The sequence below is a fragment of the Bos taurus genome, chromosome 1 (genome assembly GCF_002263795.3).
Source record: "Bos taurus isolate L1 Dominette 01449 registration number 42190680 breed Hereford chromosome 1, ARS-UCD2.0, whole genome shotgun sequence".
Lineage (NCBI taxonomy): Eukaryota > Metazoa > Chordata > Mammalia > Artiodactyla > Bovidae > Bos > Bos taurus.
In genome coordinates, this window is record NC_037328.1 from 125,565,012 (window position 1) to 125,586,766 (window position 21,755).

At 42.9% G+C, this 21,755-nt stretch overlaps 1 protein-coding gene across 2 annotated transcripts in view; it reads left to right on the forward strand.

The window, feature by feature from the left end:
- SLC9A9 (solute carrier family 9 member A9) overlaps nt 1-21,755 on the forward strand; it is a 663,428-nt gene that overhangs the window by 521,854 nt on the left and 119,819 nt on the right. Inside the window, exon 13 of one of the 2 annotated variants that reach the window (XM_059885432.1) lies at nt 6,961-7,016. In XM_059885432.1, the coding sequence (XP_059741415.1) occupies nt 6,961-7,016 (56 nt within the window). 2 annotated transcript variants of the gene reach the window in all.

The following is a 21,755-nucleotide window of genomic DNA, read 5'->3' on the forward strand; positions in this document are numbered from 1 at the left end:
ATTTGAGTGTTTAATTATATTAATTTTGATCATACACAAGCCCGACTAATATTTACTCAAATAACATGGGGTGGGGTTGGGGTGAAGTAGCAGATTGAGTCCCCATATGATGTTCCCATGGCTACACAATAGTCTCCAAGCCTCAGCGGGTGTCTTTCAGACTCCTCCATAGTCCTCCCCTATTTGTTGTGCTCAATATCCAGTCACTCTTCCCTTACTGAAAATGTCATTTTTTTTACATTCAGCCATCAAATACAGTTCTTAAAGGAAATGGTTTCTCCTCCCCCACCACCTGGCCCCGTCAGCCACGGGGGTGGGGGAGGGGTGCTCAAAAGAACCAAACTGAACAGTAAGACTATTGGAATTCACACAATGAGAGTAAACCCTGGTAATATTTCACTGCCTTTCCGGAGGTGCTAAGTGATAAGGATCAGAATGGATTTTGTTGGCTTTAATGGGAAAAGTGAGCCTTTTGTTAGTTACTTACCTTGCTTCCCCTCTAAGGAAAAACCCAACTTTGGAGCATTCGTTTTGCCGTGATTGGATATGGGAGCATCCTGAGACTTCAATATGTCTAATAAAACTCTCCAAAGAATGGAGGTGCCCTGGGAAGGGAGGGATGCCCAGAGATGTGTCTGGCTCTGAAAACAGCACTGGCTGCTTGCTGTAAATGAGGAACCTGGAGTGAGATGTTCCAGGGCACAGCTGGGAATATGTGCAAAGCTCATTTTCATTTTCATTTAAATACCATAGAGGCAGCACTCAACTTGCTTAAAATTAAAAGGTACATCAAAAATGCAAAACATGGTATAAAATTTTAACCAGTCTTTTTAGTTGCTTTTTAATCCTTTACTGGCTCTTCATATTCTCTGTATTCAATTCTCTATATTATTAGACATCTTCTTGGGCTGTGTGGTAGTTCCTCCATCCACCCTCAGCTTCCCTTTCTAAAGTTGCATGTACCTTTGTGGTTATTTATCCACTAGCTTAGCTATTCTTGGGCTTCCCAGGTGGTGCTAGTGGTAAAGAATTAGCCTACCAATGCCATGGACAAGAGATGTCGGGAAGATCCCCTGGAGGAGGGCACAGCAACCTACTCCTGTATTTCTTGCCTCGAGAATCCCATGGACAGAGGAGCCTGGCGAGCTACAGTTCACGGGGTCGCAAACAGTCAGACACAACTGAAGTGACTTAGCACATAGCACATTGCCTATTCTTTGTAATAATGTACTGTTTCCTTTTTACCTGCCTTCTCTTTGCTCTCTTTCTATCCATTCTTCCCTTCCTTCCCTTTGCTCTCTAAATGCCTTCCTTTCCTTCTTTGTTGCCCTCTCACCTCCCTAGTCTACCAGTAAATTGTGAATGAATTCCAATATGGGAAGCTCCATAAATAGAACTGATATTTTACTGTGAAACCAGAAATCCCTGCTGTGCCCTGGCCACTACCTATGGCTCCACTGTAGCTGTTAGTTTCTACCAGAGGGTTGCCCAGTGCGGAATCGGGAACTAGAAGGGCTGAGCAGTGAGCATGGCAGTACTGAGCTCTGGCCCCGCTGATTTTAAAAAGCACCGATAATAATAAAAATAATAACCTAGGGATTTCCCTGGAAGTCCAGTGTTTAAGACTCTACCCTGCCAGTGCAGGGGACGCGGGTTCAGTCCCTAGTCGGGGAACTAAGATCCCACATGCCAGGCAGTGCAGCCAAAAGATAAAAATGAGCAGACAATAAAGAGGTTCTAGAAAGAACGATTATTTGTAAATAATAATTACATGGACAATAGCTGCTAACATGTCTTAAGAGCTTAACATGTCCTAAGCTAACACTTAACAAGTATTTTCATTTAATCTTCACCATAACTCTAGGAGAAGGAAATGGCAACCCACTCCAGTATTCTTGCCTGGGAAATCCCATGGGCAGAGGAGTCTGGTGGGCTACAGTCCATGGGGTCGCAGAGTCAGACACAACTAAGCACACACACACAACAACCCTAGGAAACAAGTTCCATCATTATCCCCATTGTACTAGCCAGAAAACCTAGGCAGTGAGCAATGCAGGTCACACAGCAAAGAAACTCTTAACAACGGGGTCCACTCACCCCTCAGTGGCCACGGGGTGACCTTGGGTCTGGGATTACAGCCAAGACTGCTGTCTCCTGAAGAGCGCTGGCTAGCCGCATGGCTGGCTCTAACCTCAGGTGAAAAGAGGGTGGGCCATCAGGACAATCACAGGTGTCCCAGGAGGGGTTCTGTCAAGAAGCAGAGGACAGAATAGAAGACGTACGGCTACTTGCCATCAGAGTCAGTGAAAACTTTAAGTGATGGCACATCTGAACAAAGTTAGTTCAGCAAGATGGATAGTCCATGATGGTGATCAGAAGAGGAAGGGCAGGAGGGGGAAGTTCAGAAAAAGAGGCAAGGCATCACAGATGGCCAGAGATGGCCAGCCTGGCCCAACCACCAACTGGAGTTTACAGAGAGTGTTCGGTCAATGGAAGAGGCACTGATCCAGGCAGGGCCAGAGCACAGGGGCCATACTGGGCACTGAGGCTCAGAAACAAGGACATGTCCAGTTACCAGCCCTGAGGCACTGCCTCCAGGTCAGATGAGCAGAAAGCTTAGTTCAAGGCTGGGGGAAAGGTGCTGAAGAAACTGAGATATCCCCTCAGGGGTTGTACTTTATCCTACACACCCATGATCTCACCTGGGGAGCTTCTGTATACACATGTGATGCCACATGCCAGGGTGACGTGGTGTCTTCTTTCTAATAATCTCTCAAGATCCCATAGTATGTAGGTGATCTTATGCATAAAAGTGAGGGGACCTAAGGGTAACCCTTTACGGGGCTTCTTTCACAATCTGATTTGCTTTCTCAAAGAAGAGAGTAAGAGATACGTGTGCAACTGGCATGTTGGCTTAACCCTGGGGATGCCATGTGAATGTGCCATGCACACTGATGCCAGTATACACATCACAATTGAGAAAATTGTGCAGAAAATTGCCCTTGGAGGCAATGTGGGGGTGGAGGGAGTGTGGAGGTAGACGGTTGGTCTGTGGGTGTGCAGGGTGTAGCAGAAGACAAGCTATTTTCTCAGAAGCCCTTCTAGAATGCTTCAATTATATTATGTTGTCACATACATGTATGTATTATAAACTTAAAAAGAAAAAAATGTACTAAATCTGACCGTCAGGTTGTCATACTAAATACATACACCTATGGCTAATATGGTTGATGTATGGCAGAAACCAAATAAATTTTTTTAAATATCCTATGATAAGCCATAATGAAAAAATATAAAAAATAAAAAGGTGAGCACAGAGTTAATATGCTGACATATTGTTGCAGGCAGGAAATCTAATTGGCAGATACAAGAATTTCAAAAAGAAAAAGAATAGTAGCCAGGGACCATTTAATATGGGCATAAAGAGGTTCACATGCCTCTTGGAAATCATTATAACACAGTGAGTGTTAGATTTTATGGGGCCGGTGGCGATCCTGAAACCTCCAGTAAAGCTCCGAGTTACCCCCATCACACTGTGTTTAAGGAGGCAGGGAGCCAGGTAATATATTTTAGCAAGATTCCTATCAAAAGAAGCCAAAATCACCAGTGAGAGAAGGCTTCAGCCTTAGGTGCCTTTCCTTCATAGCCCTTAAATTATAATAAACATTTTAGATTTTTAAAAAATTAGATCTACCCAACTGTATGCCCTGTGAGGACAGGGACCACGTCTTCTCTGTTCTCCTAGTTGCCCCAGAGGGAAATAACTCCCACTCACATAGGGTTCTGTTTCCTCAAGCCTCATGAGACTTTTTTTAATATTTATGTTTTTGGCTGTGTCGGGTCTTAGTTGGAGCACACAGGATCTACATTGCATCAATACAGAACCTTTAGTTGCTGCTCGGGAGCTCCAGAGGACGCGGGCTCAGTTGCCCCACAGCATGTGGGATCTTAACTCCCCATCCAGGAATCAAACCTTCATCCCCTGCACTGGAAGGTGGATTCTTAACTACTGAACCACCAGGGAAGAACCAAGTTCCCTGAGATGTTTAGTCTGCTCTAGGCAAGAAAGACTGCAGGCCTGGCCTCGGGAGCAGATGCTGAGCTTCCATGAAATGGGAGGTGTGGGAGGAGATGTGTTCTTCCCCTGAGAACAGCAGATCTCTTGGACTCCCGAGATGCTCTTCACGGAGTCCCGCATAAAACTGAAATACATAAACTGTCCCCTCTTCTTCCTCTCTTCCACCTGGCTTCTGGAATAACTGAAACTAGCCTGGTCTACTGTGGTGGCTGCTGGGGAGGAAAGCCTAAACGTCAGTGGAAAATCTCAGTGCTGCCTCCAACTTTAAACGTTGGGTTTCTTGTGAAATTTGACTTTTGTTCCTTCCAGTTTTCTAGACAGAGAACTGAAAAAAGGGGCCCTAAACAGATGCAGCTATGGAAAGTCCAGGGCCCTCAGTCCAGTTCACTGCCTGCATGGGTGCTGGTTAGCTCTTGGGGCTGGGGAGGGGTCCAGGCTTACTCAGTAATAAAGGCTCCTGCAGAAGCTCAGGTCCACCAGAGACATGAGAAGGGGGGCCTGGGGCCCCACTGTTCACAGAGGCTGGGCTCAGGTTAGGCTCATTGCCTAGACTCACCTCAGAAGGCTGGGCCTCAACTCCTCTCCATTCTGCCTCCCCTACTCCTTCCTCCTTTCCTTCCAGGATCCCACACTATCTATCCTCTTCTGGCCCCCTCCTTCCTCTCCCCCCTCCCCACTTCCTCCCCCTCCCCCTCCCTCTCCCTCCTCTCCTTTACCCCTCCCCCTCCCCCCTCTCTCCCCTCCCTTCTCATCCCTCTAGGCCCCTCCTTTCTCCTTCCTGACCCCCTTTCCCTCCCTCCTCTCATCCTTCTCTCCCCCCAGCTTCAATAAAACAGGTCAAATAGCTCTTTCTACTCTAAGAAAGTCAAAGGTTAGCCTCCACCAGAGGCTCTTTCCAGTTACCTGAAGTCCAAAAGATTCCGCACCCAGTAAACAGCTACCTACTTCCCCCACCCTGGGTTAGCGAGAAGGGGCCCTTCAGGCCCAGAGGCCACTAGTCTTTGAAGAATCAGAGGTGTTTGCAACCGGCGCCTCTGCACAGTGGCCTTCCTTTCACAGGCTAGCACATCGGCAGGACTGGTGGTGTCCACCTGCCTCCCCTCCCCCACCCAGAGAACAGAACTGGAGCACTAAGGAAGAATTTCCGGGAGCAGGAGGGCTAGGAAAGACTCCAAAGCGCTGGAGGTTGTGGCGTTCTCAGGAAAGGCTCTGGCCGAGCTTGAGCAGGTGGCTGAGGCCCTGAGCCACCACCCCCCACCCCATCCTGCCTGCCACAGGCAGAGGCCCACTGCCCAGAGCAGAGGAAGTTCAAGCTCCAGGCCCTCACGCGCTCCGGCCCTTCCAAGGCCCTGGGAAGAGCCCCAGCATTGTGTTCCCAGGGTCCTATGTTTTTGTAAGATTTGCAAAAGGAGTAGATTTTAACCACTGTTGGGTTGGATCGCTGTTTCTTTCTACTACCGTCTCCTCTCGGTCTTACTTCGCCCCGGTCAGATGGCTCTGGTGTGGCCCTGGGCATCTGGGGGGTCTGACCAAGGGGAAACTGAACTGGGAGTGCATTCAGCTTATACTCAGTGGGGTTTTGTGGTCTGCTGTCACTCTGTGAAGGGCAAGCCACTGCTGTTCCTACTGCAGGGACCGCTCACAGGACCAGTGCCACGAGGCTGAATCCAAGTTGAATGTGTTCTGTGGTACCTGGCTTCTCAAGTCTATGGTTAGCGGAGGAAAAACAAGGCTTGAAATGTCCTGAGCCAGAAGCTAATCTGTGGAAAACTCTTCCAGTTGTGAGATGTGTAAAATTCTAAGTGGAGGATTCCGTTCTCATCAATGCGCCGTCAAAATGGAAATTCAAGAATACTTATATTCAGTGATGCAGCACTTACACTGATAAATGTACTGGGTAGTAGTGTTGACGAGAATCGCTTGAAGGGAAATTTATCAGAAATCTTGTCTTTTCAGGGTATTAATCTTTAGCGGTTTTGCACACAGCAAGTATGTCTGTGTAAGGAAGCACGCTATAATGACTCCCAATTATTAATAATTTCCATCAGTCTTACTAGAGGAAAGACTACCTTATCTTCCCATTCTCTCTTATACAAAGTCATTATATCATGTAAACAGAGTAAGAAAGTATGCAGGCAAAACTCAGGAGGAAAAGTTATTTTAGAGGTATATCAGACAGTAAATTAGTTAGAACATTATACGTCTTATAAATTTCGAGATGTCTGTTGCACAGATTTTAAAATTATTAATTGTGTTACAATTTATTTTCTTGTTGTAAAGAGTCACTTTCATACCTCATTTTGTATTTGTATTTTTGCATTAATTTGCTCAAAGAGAGCCCCCTAAATCGTATAAGTCCCACAAACCTGGATCCTCCCTACTGCCAGCCTCCATGAGCATCTGGATGAAAGATCAGATTTTTCCCTAAATAAAATATTGTAAAGCAACTAAAAAAACCTTTTGTTTGTTTGCTTGTTTCTGTCCTGGGAAGCCTGCTGCAGCCCGGGCCCCCACATCCCAGGAGCAGTGTGGTCAGTGAGTCCTGCCAGAGAAGCAGGTGGCCCTCCCTCCAGGAGCCCTGTCTGGGGGCCCTGGAGGTCTTTCCCTGAGGGCTTCACTCCCAGATTCTCTTGCTGGGAAAGACAGCAGTGGGGAACAGCTGTCGGTGCTCCGTTGCACCAGCTGTACAGAGGCCCAGCTGTGCGAGCTCTCCTGTTCCCATAAATCTATTTTATGTTCCCTGGACTCAGGGAGAGGTACAAGGATTTTCTGCCAAACCAGTCCTCTGATTCGTACTGTCTTTGGTTCAGGTGGTCTGACCTAAGAGACTGTCTCGTCTCATCTGCACAAGACCCTTACCAGTTCTCTCTTCTCTTTAACAGGGTTGGTGTGGACCTGGATGAAGATCAGAAGGAGGAACCCTCCTCACACCAGGCAAGTCAAAAAAGCGGAGGCATAGAGAACAACAGCCTGAGCTGTTCTGTTTCATAGCCAGGAAGCCCCATTCTAAAGGGGGGCTATTTTCTCAGATAAAACAAATCAGATGACTATAAAACACGTGGGAATTCAGGGTGTCTATAACCTTTGTATCACCTCTAGAGTGCTTAGGACCAGCAGACACTTGTGCCTTCTTTGTGGCCTCAGGAAGCCTGGAAGCTGCAGTGTGGGAGCAAAAGCACAGCTCTTGTCATCAGGCAGCCTGGAGTTCAAATCCCTGCCCAGCAACTTGCTTGCTGTGGTCATTTCAGTGAAATTGATTTGATGCATGTTCAACACATGTGGGGCACAAAACAGATGGGCCTGCTTCTCCTGCGTGACTTCTCATTTATCAGGTTGAGGTATACAGAAATACAGAAACGTTAAAAATCTGCAAAAGCACAGCCTGAAAATCCTAAGGGAAAATCGTTCAGGACAACATGCTGTCACCTCAAGTAAGAGAAGTGTAGTCTCCAATCTCTGGGCTTGAATCTAACATCAGAGTAAAATCTATCATTGGCAATTTCGCTTTAGTTGTTTTTCACTTGGTACCCAAAGTTAACAACTGTGTAGCCATGTTGCACCTTTTGCTGAAATTGCAGGTAGACAGACATGAAATCCCAGGTAGAATAGCATCATAAATAAGTGATGCTGCTTAATGAATCGTGTCCTGATCCTATCTGAATTTGAAGAGAATCCATCTCTTTTATCTCGTGGCTTCTTCCTACCATCACATCAATGAGACACAGCTGGTTAGTGCTGCCAGGCAAGATGCTGCAGCTTTCCTGGTTCACACAAAGAAGGAAGGATGTTATGCTCTACAATAAGGGCTGGAAAATTAAGTTGGCAATGATCCGGCTCATATGCACTTTGAATTTCTTTTGCCACATGTGTTCCAAGGTCAGGCTAGTGCTGTTTTCACTGACTTTATTGCCCAGGAAAGACACCTAACTGCAGGACTGAGCCCAGCAGGGGTGTCAGCACACTGGGATTAGGGCCAGAGTATTGACCTTGGAAAGGTGATCAAAACCGTCTCCTTACACTGGTGGGCTGTAATGAGTTAGCAGGAAGGGCTCCTGGTTAGGATCTTCACAAAGCATTTTATCTCATGCAGGTCAACTAATCCCTTCTCCTACTTTCAAGCAAAGCTTTTATCTAAGTTTTGTTCTTCTCCTGTATCTTTTTCTTTAAAAAAAAAAAAAGTGATATAATAAGAAAATTGATCAAAGAAAATTCTTCATCTTCTTCTAACTACCTAATACTTTACAGTTACATGTAATTATTGGTAAGATTATCTGCTAGCTTAAATTTTTTCTTTTATAATTTAAATGTATTTTATTTTCGCTCATTCACACCATTGTCAATTTAGTAACAATTCTTACCTGAAAATACTTTTAATCAGTTGAAAGTACTTTTTTGTTGTTCTTAGAAAAATGAGATATACCACATAGTACAGTGAAAATTGTACCCCAGTAGGTGAGTGACAAAGAATCCAACTGCCAATACAGAAGACGTGGGTTCAATCCCTGGGTCAGGAAGATCCCCTGGAGAAGGAAATGGCAATCCACTCCAGCACTTTTGCCTAGAAAATTGCATGGACAGAGGAGCCTGGCAGGCTACATGGGGTTGCAAAAGAGTCAAACATGACTTGGAGATTAAACAACAGTGAAAACTGCATGCTATTTAGATCTTCGGCAAGCTTTGTACATCTTTGAGTCTTAATTTTCCTATCTATGTAACGCAAATGATAATAATGTCTACTTCAGGTTGTTAAAACAATCAAGTGAAATTATAGTTAAGACTACCTAACTTAATCTCATTAAAACCATCTTATCTCATAAACTATTTGATGAAGCAGCTTATACCACCACATATGATAAAATAATAGTGAAATATTTTTAAGAATTTTAAAATTCAGTTTAAAAAATTTATAAAAGCAGGAAGACGAAAACCAGAGAAGTAAAAAAAAAATCATAAATAAAAGATCATAAGGTCCTATATACTTGCTAAAGTTGAGCCACAAGTAAGCTTGCTGGTAGCCAAAGAGGTGGGAAAGGAAGTAATAATTAGCAATATACTAAGTTATTATACTTAGAAAAATCACACTCACTCCCCAAGCTGTACAAAGCTTCACAGACCACAATGCTTTAAAAGAATTTTCTCACTTGAGGCTTCCTGTAGAGGACACGTAAGGAGCTGTCTAACTAACTTGCATGTAATTTGCATGGTTTCTACTGCTCTTCTGCTGCTTAAAAATAGTTTTAATTTTAAGAAGTGTCCTGGAATTGTTCTTATTCATGCTGCTTGACTACTAAGATGACTACATTTCAGATAAAGGTTTTCATCACACTTTGCAGTAATTTTTATTTTCAATGTCAAGTACAGGAAACAGTGGGCTCAGACCACAAGTAACAAACCACAGTGTCCATGCAGCTGCCATTTAGCCTGGACAGAGGGGATTTTGGGGGACTTTTCAAACCATGTGTCAAAAACCTCTTTGCCCTCCTCATTTTGCCTGACAGCTCTTTGCTTATTATCAGCATCTGTTGCTCTGACTATAGAGCATAAACTTAATTCTTAGGAGGACTGTATTTTTCCACTCAGTTTGCATTTTATTAAATTGGCCTTGCGTTAACAAACAGGTATCTTTGCAGTGGTCAACTTCTGAAAAAAAGACTTTATTCTTAGTTGTTGTTCAGTTGCTCAGTCATGTCCAGCTCTTTTGCAACCCCATGGACTGCAGCTCGCTAGGCTCCTCTCCTGGGATTTCCCAGGGCAGAATACTGGAGTGGGGTGCTATTTCCTTCTCCAAGGGATCTTCCCGACCCAGGGAACAAACCCGCATCTCCTGCATTGGCAGGTGGATTCTTTACCACTGAGCCACCAGGGAAGCTTGCCTTATTCTTATCAGAAGCTAAATTTTTTCAGATAATTATGGCAATTACTGATCATAATTTTGATCACTCTCAAAATCAATAATAAGCATATGTAATGACATGTACATATCTTTGAAGGAATTTCCTCTTTCTCTGTTTCTGGAGAGTAAAATAGCCTTTGGAAAGTAGGAACTTGCAGCTGTGACTACCCAGCCGTGTCACGATTTTCCTTTTTGCCTTGTAACACCTCGGAAGTGTGAATGGTATTACATTCTTACCCGTTCCAAGCCCAGAAGCTTTAGAAAGCATGTTCCACAAGCAGATACTAAACTTTAAATATATACTGTATGCAAATGTGCCACTTCAAGAAATGAAAGGTATTGCAGCTGTGAAATTTATTTCTCTTAAATGTAAAAAAAAATAAAAATAAAAACACCCTCAGACAAACTTCCCCCTTTGACAGGAAGTTTTCCTTGTACTTGATGCTGTGTCCTTGGCATCACAGCATTCAGAAAAGGTGAGACCCATTGGAGCACCATACCTGCCTTCTTAGTTCAATAAAAAATTCCTGCTACCCAAGAAGGGCCACCACTATGGCTTCTCCTTTTCCTGCTTGCTATCTTTCATGATCATCCTGATATTTGTAGAGTGCTAACTATTGTTGTTAGCACTTCTGAATGTTAATACTTTAGCTGTGTTAACTCATTTACCCAGATAAACCTATGGGTAGGTGCTATTATTATACTTGTATTTTAAATAAGGAAACTGTACACAGAGAATTTAAATAACTTGCTGAAGGACACATAGTGAGAAGAGGTGAAATTCGAACCCAGATAATCTGGTTCCAGAACTTCCACTCTTAATGGATGTGCATGCATCTGTTCATCCATTCATTCATTCATTCGTACAAGCCACTATGTCAGGCAGGAATCTAAGTGAGGTGCCTGAATCTAAGTGAGGTGAGGAGGAGGCATCAGTTACCAATTCAAAGTCACCCTCACAGAGCTTACACTCTAGTGGGGGACACAGAGAAGAAAGTAGTAAACCTCTATACACTGTCAGTTCAGAGAATAATAACAATGGAGCAGGGAAGAGGATGGAGAACAGCAGAGGAAAGGCTATGGCTGGCTTCCTTTCTGAGAAAGTGGCCTTTGATTAGACACCTGAACAATATGCAGAAGTGAGATGTGCACATAGGCTCTGGGGTCAACGGGCCAGGCAGAGGGAATAGCAAGGATGACGTCACAGTGGGTTACAGTGTGCTCCATACACCGCAGGCATGTATATGTATATGTATATGTATATGCTCCCTCAGCTCCATACCATGTGGCTGGAGCTGAGGGAGCAAGGTGGAAGCAAATGGAGAAGGTGTGGGAGAGACCAAGAGGGGCCAGATCATTGGCCATGGTGGTAGATCAATGAAAGAGATGGGAATACCAGACCACCTGATCTGCCTCTTGAGAAATTTGTATGCAGGTCAGGAAGCAACAGTTAGAACTGGACATGGGACAACAGACTGGTTCCAAATAGGGAAAGGAGTTCGTCAAGGCTGTATATTGTCACCCTGCTTATTTAACTTATATGCAGAGTACATCATGATAAACGCTGGACTGGAAGAAACACAAGCTGGAATCAAGATTGCCGGGAGAAATATCAATAACCTCAGATATGCAGATGACACCACCCTTATGGCAGAAAGTGAAGAGGAACTCAAAAGCCTCTTGATGAAAGTGAAAGTGGAGAGTGAAAAAGTTGGCTTAAAGCTCAACATTCAGAAAACGAAGATCATGGCATCCAATCCCACCACTTCATGGTAAATAGATGGGGAAACAGTGGAAACAGTGTCAGACTTTATTTTTCTGGGCTCCAAAATCACTGCAAATGGTGACTGCAGCCATGAAATTAAAAGACACTTTTAAGGAAAGTTATGACCAACCTAGATAGCATATTGAAAAGCAGAGACATTACTCTGCCAACAAAGGTTCGTCTAGTCAAGGCTATGGTTTTTCCTGTGGTCATGTATGGATGTGAGAGTTGGACTGTGAAGAAGGCTGAGAGCTGAAGAACTGATGCTTTCGAACTGTGGTGTTGGAGAAGACTCTTGAGAGTCCTTTGGACTGCAAGGAGATCCAACCAGTCCATTCTGAAGGAGATCAGCCCTGGGATTTCTTTGGAAGGAATGATGCTAAAGCTGAAACTCCAGTCCTTTGGCCACCTCATGTGAAGAGTTGACTCATTGGAAAAGACTCTGATGCTGGGAGGAATTGGGGGCAGGAGGAGAAGGGGATGACAGAGGATGAGATGGCTGGATGGCATCACTGACTCGATGGACGTGAGTCTGAGTGAACTCCGGGAGTTGGTGATGGACAGGGAGGCCTCGCGTGCTGCGATTCATGGGGTCGCAAAGAGTCGGACATGACTGAGCAACTGATCTGATCTGATCTGATGTATGATGGAAGCAAAAACTTTTAGGTTTGGAACTTAAACCAACTTTTTTAAAAACTCATTTTTCTTCCATTTCCAACTCTGCCAACTATTATTGTTCAGTTTAGTTCAGTCGCTCAGTCATGTCTGACTCTTTGCAACCCCATGAATTGCAGCACGCTAGGTCTCCCTGTCCATCACCAACTCCCAGAGTTCACCTAGACTCGCGTCCATTGAGTCAGTGATGCCATCCAGCCATCTCATCCTCTGTCGTCCCCTTCTCCTCCTGCCCCCAATTCCTCCCAGCATCAGAGTCTTTTCCAATGAGTCAACTCTTCACATGAGGTGGCCAAAGGACTGGAGTTTCAGCTTTAGCATCATTCCTTCCAAAGAAATCCCAGGGCTGATCTCCTTCAGAATGAACTGGTTGGATCTCCTTGCAGTCCAAGGGACTTTCAAGAGTCTTCTCCAACACCACAGTTCAAAAGCATCAGTTCTTCAGCTCTCAGCCTTCTTCACAGTCCAACTCTCACATCCATACATGACCACAGGAAAAACCATAGCCTTGACTAGACGAACCTTTGTTGGCAAAGTAATGTCTCTGCTTTTGAATGTGCTATCTAGGTTGGTCATAACTTTCCTTCCAAGGAGTAAGTGTCTTTTAGTTTCATGGCTGCAGTCACCATTTGCAGTGGTTTTGGAGCCCAAAAAAATAAAGTCTGACACTGTTGCCATTGTTTCCCCATCTATTTCTCATGAAGTGATAGGACCAGATGCCATGATCTTCGTTTTCTGAATGTTGAGCTTTAAGCCAACTTTTTCACTCTCCACTTTCACTTTCATCAAGAGGCTTTTGAGTTCCTCTTCACTTTCTGCCATAAGGGTGGTGTCATCTGCATATCTGAGGTTATTGATATTTCTCCCGGCAATCTTGATTCCAGCTTGTGCTTCTTCCGATCCAGCGTTTCTCATGATGTACTCTGCATATAAGTTAAATAAGCAGGGTGACACTATACAGCCTTGACGTACTCCTTTTCCTATTTGGAACCAGTCTGTTGTTCCATGTCCAGTTCTAACTGTTGCTTCCTGACCTGCATACAAATTTCTCAAGAGGCAGATCAGGTGGTCTGGTATTCCCATCTCTTGAATTTTCCACAGTTTACTGTGATCCACACAGTCAAAGGCTTTGGCATAGTCAATAAAGCAGAAATAGATGTTTTTCTGGAACTCTCTTGCTTTTTCCATGATCCAGCAGATGTTGGCAATTTGATCTGGTTCCTCTGCCTTTTCTAAAACCAGCTTGAACATCAGGAAGTTCACGGTTCACATATTGCTGAAGCCTGGCTTGGAGAATTTTGAGCATTACTTTACTAGCGTGTGAGATGAGTACAATTGTGCGGTTTGAGCATTCTTTGACATTGCCTTTCTTTGGGATTGGAATGAAAACTGACCTTTTCCAGTCCTGTGGCCACTGCTGAGTTTTCCAAATTGGCTGGCATATTGAGTGCAGCACTTTCACAGCATCATCTTTCAGGATTTGAAATAGCTCCACTGGAATTCCATCACCTCCACTAGCTTTGTTCGTAGTGATGCTTTCTAAGGCCCACTTGACTTCACATTCCAGGATGTCTGGCTCTAGGTGAGTGATCACACCATTGTGATTATCTTGGTCGTGAAGATCTTTTTTGTACAGTTCTTCTGTGTATTCTTGCCATCTCTTCTTAATATCTTCTGCTTCTGTTAGGTCCATACCATTTCTGTCCTTTATCGAGCCCATCTTTGCATGAAATGTTCCCTTGGTAACTCTAATTTTCTTGAAGAGATCTCTAGTCTTTCCCATTCTATTGTTTTCCTCTGTTTCTTTGCACTGATTGCTGAAGAAGGCTTTCTTATCTCTTCTTGCTATTCTTTGGAACTCTGCATTCAGATGTTTATATCTTTCCTTTTCTCCTTTGCTTTTTGCTTCTCTTCTTTTCACAGCTATTTGTAAGGCCTCCTCAGACAGCCATTTTGCTTTTTTGCATTTCTTTTCCATGCGGATGGTCTTGATCCCTGTCTCCTGTACCATGTCATGAACCTCATTCCATAGTTCACCAGGCACTCTATCTATCAGATCTAGGCCCTTAACTCTATTTCTCACTTCCACTGTATAATCATAAGGGATTTGATTTAGGTCATACCTGAATGGTCTAGTGGTTTTCCCTACTTTCTTCAATTTAAGTCTGAATTTGGCAATAAGGAGTTCACGATCTGAACCACAGTCAGCTCCTGGTCTTGTTTTTGTCGACTGTATAGAGCTTCTCCATCTTTGGCTGCAAAGAATATGATCAGTCTGATTTTGGTGTTGACCATCTGGTGATGTCCGTGTATAGAGTCTTCTCTTGTGTTGTTGGAAGAGGGTGTTTGCTATGACCAGTGCATTTTCTTGGCAAAACTCTATTAGTCTTTGCCCTGCTTCATTCAGTATTCCAAGGCCAAATTTGCCTGTTACTCCAGGTGTTTCTTGACTTCTTACTTTTGCATTCCAGTCCCGTATAATGAAAAGGACATCTTTTTTGGGTTTTAGTTCTAAAAGGTCTTGTAGGTCTTCATAGAACTGTTCAACTTCAACTTCTTCAGCGTTACTCGTTGGGGCATAGACTTGGATTACTGTGATATTGAATGGTTTGCCTTGGAAATGAACAGAGATCATTCTGTCGTTTTTGAGATTGCATCCAAGTACTGCATTTCGGACTCTTTTGTTGACCATTATGGCTACTCCATTTCTTCTGAGGGATTACTGCCTGCAGTAGTAGATATAATGGTCATAGTTACTAAATTCTGACTCTTTTGTGACCCCATGGACTATAGCCCTCCAGGCCATTCTGTCCATGGGATTCTCCAGGCAAGAATACTGGAGTGGGTAGCCATTCCCTTCTTCAGGGGATCTTCCCTTCCCAGGGATTGATCCCAGAACTCCTGCTTTTGCAGGTGGATACTTTACCACTGAGGAAGCCCTGTCAACTGATTAACAGTTAACTGCCAACAATGAACAAGGAGGTTAATTTTCATCTTTTAAAATATAACTTTATTTTTAATACTCTGTGCTCTCTTAAGGCTAACTTCCAATTTTACTTTTGCTTCTGAAAATCCCTTCACTGAAATTCTGATGTTTGTTGTCATTCATGCTTGTGTGTAACCTGGGTAGATCAGTTCTGGTCACCATAGCTTAAGGAAGTCAAAGCAGAGCTGAGAAAGGTCCAGAGAAGGGCAGCTTCAATGAGCAGAGGGGGTTTAAAAGAATCAGGATTTCTCCAGCAGAAATGACTAGCCCCACAAAGGGCTGCAACGAAGTGTCTTTAAAAATATGGAGCATGTGAATCAGGCGAACAAAGACTTGTGTGCCAGATCCCAGAAAACCATAACCTAGAACATCCTTAAATCTGAAAAAGCTCATTTGGAGAAGAATAAAAGTACTTGTTCTTCTGCACAATTGACACTTAGTACTCAGAGTCATCTGGAGTTACGAGACTGGAAATACAAGTAGGTTCAGCAGGGAAAGAGATTCATTAACAGATGGTAGGGTCATCTAGTCATTAAGTAATATTTAATTTTGCCTTGTGAATATTTTCTAATATTTCTAACAAACTTATAGGAAACAGGATAAAGATTCCCACAAGTATGTTCCTCAGATTTAGCAATTATCAATATTTTTTTCATACTTGCTATTGGAGTTGGCCTCATAGAATGGGAATCCCATGGTACATACCAACAAATATTTCAGAAATAAAGTACTAGCCTCTAAAGGGCTTCCCTGATAACTCAGTTGGTAAAGAATCCGTCTGCAATGCAGTAGACCCCAGTTCAATTCCTGGGTCAGGAAGATCCCCTGGAGAATGGATAAGGCTACCCACTCCAGTAATCTTGGGCTTTCCTTGTGGCTCAGCTGACAAAGAATCCACAATGCGGGAGACCTGGGTTTGATCCCTGTTTTGGGAAGCCTCTAAAATTGATCTGATCCATATGAGAGTTTTTTTTTTTTTTTTTTTAATGTTATTGCAACTAATAGTTCTGTATGAAAAAGTAAATGACTGTTTCAGAGCAAGTATCTTGAGTTTTTTGGGGGCCAACACTGAATTTATTTTGATTTTACTTGTTCATGCTTATACACTGAAAAGAGTACAACCTACCCACTACTATTTTTACTGAGTAAGACTAAATTCCATGTATATACATATATGTCTTACCTGAAGATTCTATAATTTCATGCTTTAGAAAGCAAAAGCAATAACAAGGAAGAGGGAGCAGAAGATGGTAGCTACTATTTAGTGGTTAGGCACCATATATAAAATCACATTTAGTCTCTAACTTGACCAATCAATATACATATTATAAACCTCACTTTTTTAAGAGTAAAGCTTTTATTTAGTTAGTTATGGCTGCACTGGATCTTTGCTGCTGCGTGGGCTTTCACTAGTTGTGGCAAGCAGGGGCTATTCCAGTTGCAGCGTGCAGGCTTCTCATCACAGTGGCTCTTTTACTGGACAGCGTGGGCTCTAGGGCCTGTGGGCTTCGACAGTTGCTGCAGGGGGGCTCAGTAGTTGTGGCACATGCGCTTAGCTGGCCAACGTCACGTGGGATCTCTCTGGACCAGGGATCAAACCCGTGTCCCCTCTGCTGGCAGATGGATTCTTAATCACTTGACCACCAGGGAAGTCCTAAACCCTATTTTATAAAGGATGAAATTGGAGTTCCAAGAATTGAACCAGCTTTCCCAAGACAACATAAAAATTCCAGCCACTGCAACAATACCCAAACTCAACTTCTAGTTCCACAGCTTATGAAACTGTTGTTCTCAGCTTGAATTGTTTTCTGCTTGCACTCTACCTCTTCACACCACCATTGGGAAAGGGCCTCCTGGCAGAACAAAAGGAGAATATAGGGCTCTTTTCATTTGTTTTCCTTCTTTCAAGGGTCACAGTCCTTTGCTGCCTGAACTCTATCACATATTTATGGCACCAGTTATTCTACCAGCCATTATGTATTTTGAAAGTAGTTTTGTAAGGGGAAACATTGTTCTGTTTCATTTCACTTTCAGGCAAAAATATAACACTCTGTTCGGTTCAGTTCAGTTGCTCAGTCATGTCCAACAGGCCTCCCTGTCCATCACCAATTCCCGGAGCTTACTCAAACTCATGTCCATGAGTCGGTGATGCCATCCAACCATCTCATCCTTTGTCATCCCCTTATCTTCCTACCTTCAATCTTTCCCAGCACTCAAATCACAAGTCTAAATGCAAGACCCTAATCTATGCTATGGTGTTCGTGATTTGGAGTACTGTCATTGGGGGATAGCATGAGCTAGGATCTTCTTCCTCCGAAGTACCTTTTCAACTCCAGTGCCTTTTACATGTAGAACTTACAATTCTATTAGTAGTATGTAGTTGTATCAGACTTCTACAGCTGCACAATAAATTGTCCTGAAAATTAGTGGCTTGAAATAACAAACATTTATTACCTCACAGTTTCTATGGGTCAGGAATCTGAAAGCAAATTAGCTGAGTGTTTCTGGTGCAGGGTCTCTCCTGAGGTTGCAGTCAGGATGTCAGCCAGAGTTAGTCATCTGAAGGCTCGCCTGGGACTGAAGGATCCACTTCCATGTTGGCAGGAGGCCTCAGTTTCCTTGCTCACTCTTCAAGGAGACTCAGACCCTTACCACATAGATCTCTCCACAGAGCTGCTTGAGTGTCCTAACGATATGGTAGCTGACTTCCCTCCAGTGCTTCAAGACAGACAGCAAGGAGGAAACCACAATGCCGTTTTATGACATACTCTTGGATATCACCATCGCTTCTGCTCCATTCTGTTGATTAAAAATGAGTCACTAAGTATGGTCCACACTCAATAGGAAGGGAAATTAGTCTCCATTTTTTTAACTCATGTCTACTATTTATTGGACAATCTGTGAAGCACTGTGCTACAAAGGGCTTCTCATGGAAGCCCTATGAGGTAGGGATTGCATCCACATCTCACAGAGAAGACAACAGTTTCAGAAGAATAAGCCACTTGCCCCTGATCACACTGCAGGGGAGAAAGGCTCCATCTTTTAAAGGAATAGGTACCAAAGAGTCTGTGAATCTATGTTTTTAAATCACCAAAATATTATACTTACCTGAGCTGATTTATTTTCACTGAATTAACTTGAATCCTTTGTACAGACAAAATTATTTTTGAAGCAGTCCCCATCCTTTTTTTGTGGTAGTGAAACCATGAGTTTAGCCCATCTGGTTATATATCTGTGATGTCTAAGTTTCCTCTTAGCAGTTTTCATTCATCCTTATCTGGTTGTTTCCTTCATTTTTTTTTCTCCCTAAGCATGTATTTTCTGACTATACCTTCTTGGGAACATTTATGAATTTATCATGGTGTGGGGAAGGTAGAAATGTTTGCATAAAATACTTGATATGTGGAGGCTAAGAATTAATTTTACTTTTTAAAACATAAATTTGAAAAAAATTTCCTTTTGCCTCTCAATTGTATATGCCCCCCCGCTCTTCAGAACCCAGAAATCTTTCCCTTTAGGGACAGAGACTCTAGTCCTCTTCTTGGTCATCATAAAATCAAGGCAATAAATTTGAAATTATCACATGAATACATTCCAAACTGGGGGAGATGGCAGGGCAAAAGTACTGCTATCAAATTCTATTCACACTTACTACTGGAAAAAGTGCTCTGGAACCTTAAGGGACCCTACAGACTTATTATGATAATTACCTGTCATTGTCATCATTCTGTACAACCTCCATTGACTTTAGTATTGAATACGAAATCTTGAGAAATAGAAAGGAAAATCTTCTCTCTCTTAATCCACCGAATCCCCATGAAGTGAGGAGCACTCCCATATGCTTAGCCCAGAGCAGAGGTTCATCTGGTTCACTTAGCAAAGGTCCCTCGTTTGAATATTGATAGAGGGATGTATTTACATTGGCTTAGTTCTTTCTCACTAAGGTTAATACAACAAACAATCCCCTCTTGCTTCAGCGTCTGGTTTTCAAAGATTTCTTGCCAGAGCCTTTTGTTTTCTCTCAGGGGTCCAAATAAGCATAAAACAAAGAGTACCTTCATAATTTCCCTCTTGCTCCCTTTCTAGGGTGTTGCTAGAGGGGTCACTTAAAAGACAACTACTCACTCCCTACTGTGCTCCGCCACTTCCCAACCTCTGATCTATTCCCTTGTTTAAGGAGAAAAAGGAAAGACACCAAATGCCCCCGTCGTTTGTACATTTTCCCAGAAATAGAGGATAATAAAGGAACCCGAAATTGCACATATATCAAACACTCTGCCTCTTAGAAGTATCAAGGACAAATAAAAGCTAAGATTCAGTGCCCTTGAATCTCCAATTCCCATTTACAGCTGTGAAACATGAGGCTCACAGTTGGAAAGTGTATCATTATTATTGAACGGGAGACAGTCGAGAGAACTCAAATCTTGGTCTTCAGTTTCTGGATCCTCCGCTCGTTCCAACATGTGTGCCACTTCCTCTCTGGCATCCAAAAACTCAGAAGAGAAGATATATTGCTAACAATAAAGAAAATATCACCATGTTCCAGATTTTTCTGATGACTGCTCACATCCATTGTCCTGGGGTGTGATCTGGTCTCAGCTTCAGAATGATCTAGGTAAATTGATGCTACCTGCTGTCCTCTGCCCATCTGGGCCCTCTCAGGGGCTTGCCCTCTGTGCTGCCTCATCAGATACTTCCCATGTTCCTGGGTGGCTGCAAAGGCTGGCCTTCCCTTGGAACATTAATCTTCAACCCCCAGTGAACAAGCAGAGCACAGAGTGGACTAACTCATTTATTTCTCCTCATTTATTGATGGCCTTTCATAACCAAGTTATTAAGTCATCAATAACTTCAGAGAAATAAATGAATGGATCCAGAACTGGGCCAACAGATATTTAAGACATACTCTGAACACTTTATCTCAGATCAGCAGAAAAAGTCAATGCTTAGGTCCTCAGTGGTATTTTCCTTACCTGGAAACACATGTTCTATATTTTATTGTAATGGAAACCCAGTATATTTCTCTATAAAGTAGTGAAATGACTAACATCTCCAGTATCCCAAGTAAATTAAAGTTTGAAAAATAGATTATAAGTGTTAACATTTTTTCCCAAAATACCATCCAGTATGTGTTGCTCTCATCAGCTGGCAAAAAAAAAAAAATAGTTTGGTATATTTGCCAGAAATAGATTATAAACTTTCAGGAGTGTTTGTAAATTCTGATATTCCCCTCTGGAGATAAACTAAAATGAAAAGGAGATGGAAAAGGGAGTGAAAGGCAGGGAGGGTTTCTAAGACCCTAAGAAACCCTTGAAACCAGTATTTAGGAGTCTAAAGAAATTTACAACACTAAAGTTAAGTTTCTATACAGATAACTTTCCGACATGTCAGTGGTTCAGCCACCTGAGAGGAGCCATGCGTTTTCATTATGTTTGGGGGTATATACAGCTGCTCTGTCTCAACCTTGGGTTGAGACATTTGCTCTAGTTTGCTCTTCACTAACCCTGGGACCTCACGATGAGAATCTTGGCTGCTGCTGAGAAGCCACAAGTGTGGTTGGAAACCTCTCTGTGCCACAGTTACCTCAGTTTCCTCTGTAAAGTGGGAATAATAATATACAAGCAGCACTTTGAATAGTGTCTGGCACATGGTATCTGTTCAAGAAGTGTCAGCTGTTATTGTTGTTGTCATTAATGATAATACAGTATTTTCCATATGCTTAGGACCTCAGAAACCAGTCAATCTAATTTCCTCAATTCATTTTACAGACAAGGAGACTGCAACCCAAATAGCTTATCAAGCAATGTACATTCTTTTCAACATTTAAAGGCTGAGTGAGAGACCAGCAGAAAGAACATCATCTTTGTTTTTTATTAACTGTTTATTTTATATTGGAGTATAGCCTATTAACAATGTTGTGATAGTTTTAGATGGACAGTAAAGGATACTGTCATACATACACATGTATCCATTCTCCCCTAAACTTCTTTCCCATGCAGGCTGCCACATAAAATTGAACAGAATCCATTTTGTATATAGCAATGTGTACATGTTGATCCCAAACTTCCTAACTATCCCTTCCCCACTCCTTCCCCCTGGCAACCAAAACTTTGTTCTCTAAGTTTGTGAGTCTGTTTCTGTTACAACATCACCTTTAGAATCCATGAGTCCTACATTCAAATACTAGCGCTGCAGCTTGCTCGCTGTGTGACTTTGGACTCACCTCTTCTCTTTGAATCTCGCTAGATCCTCACTTGTAAAATAGGTATAATACAACTTACACTGATGGATTGTGTGAAAACCGAAAAATAATGACTGAAAAAGTTAATGACTGGATAATGTGACCAACACACTGCCT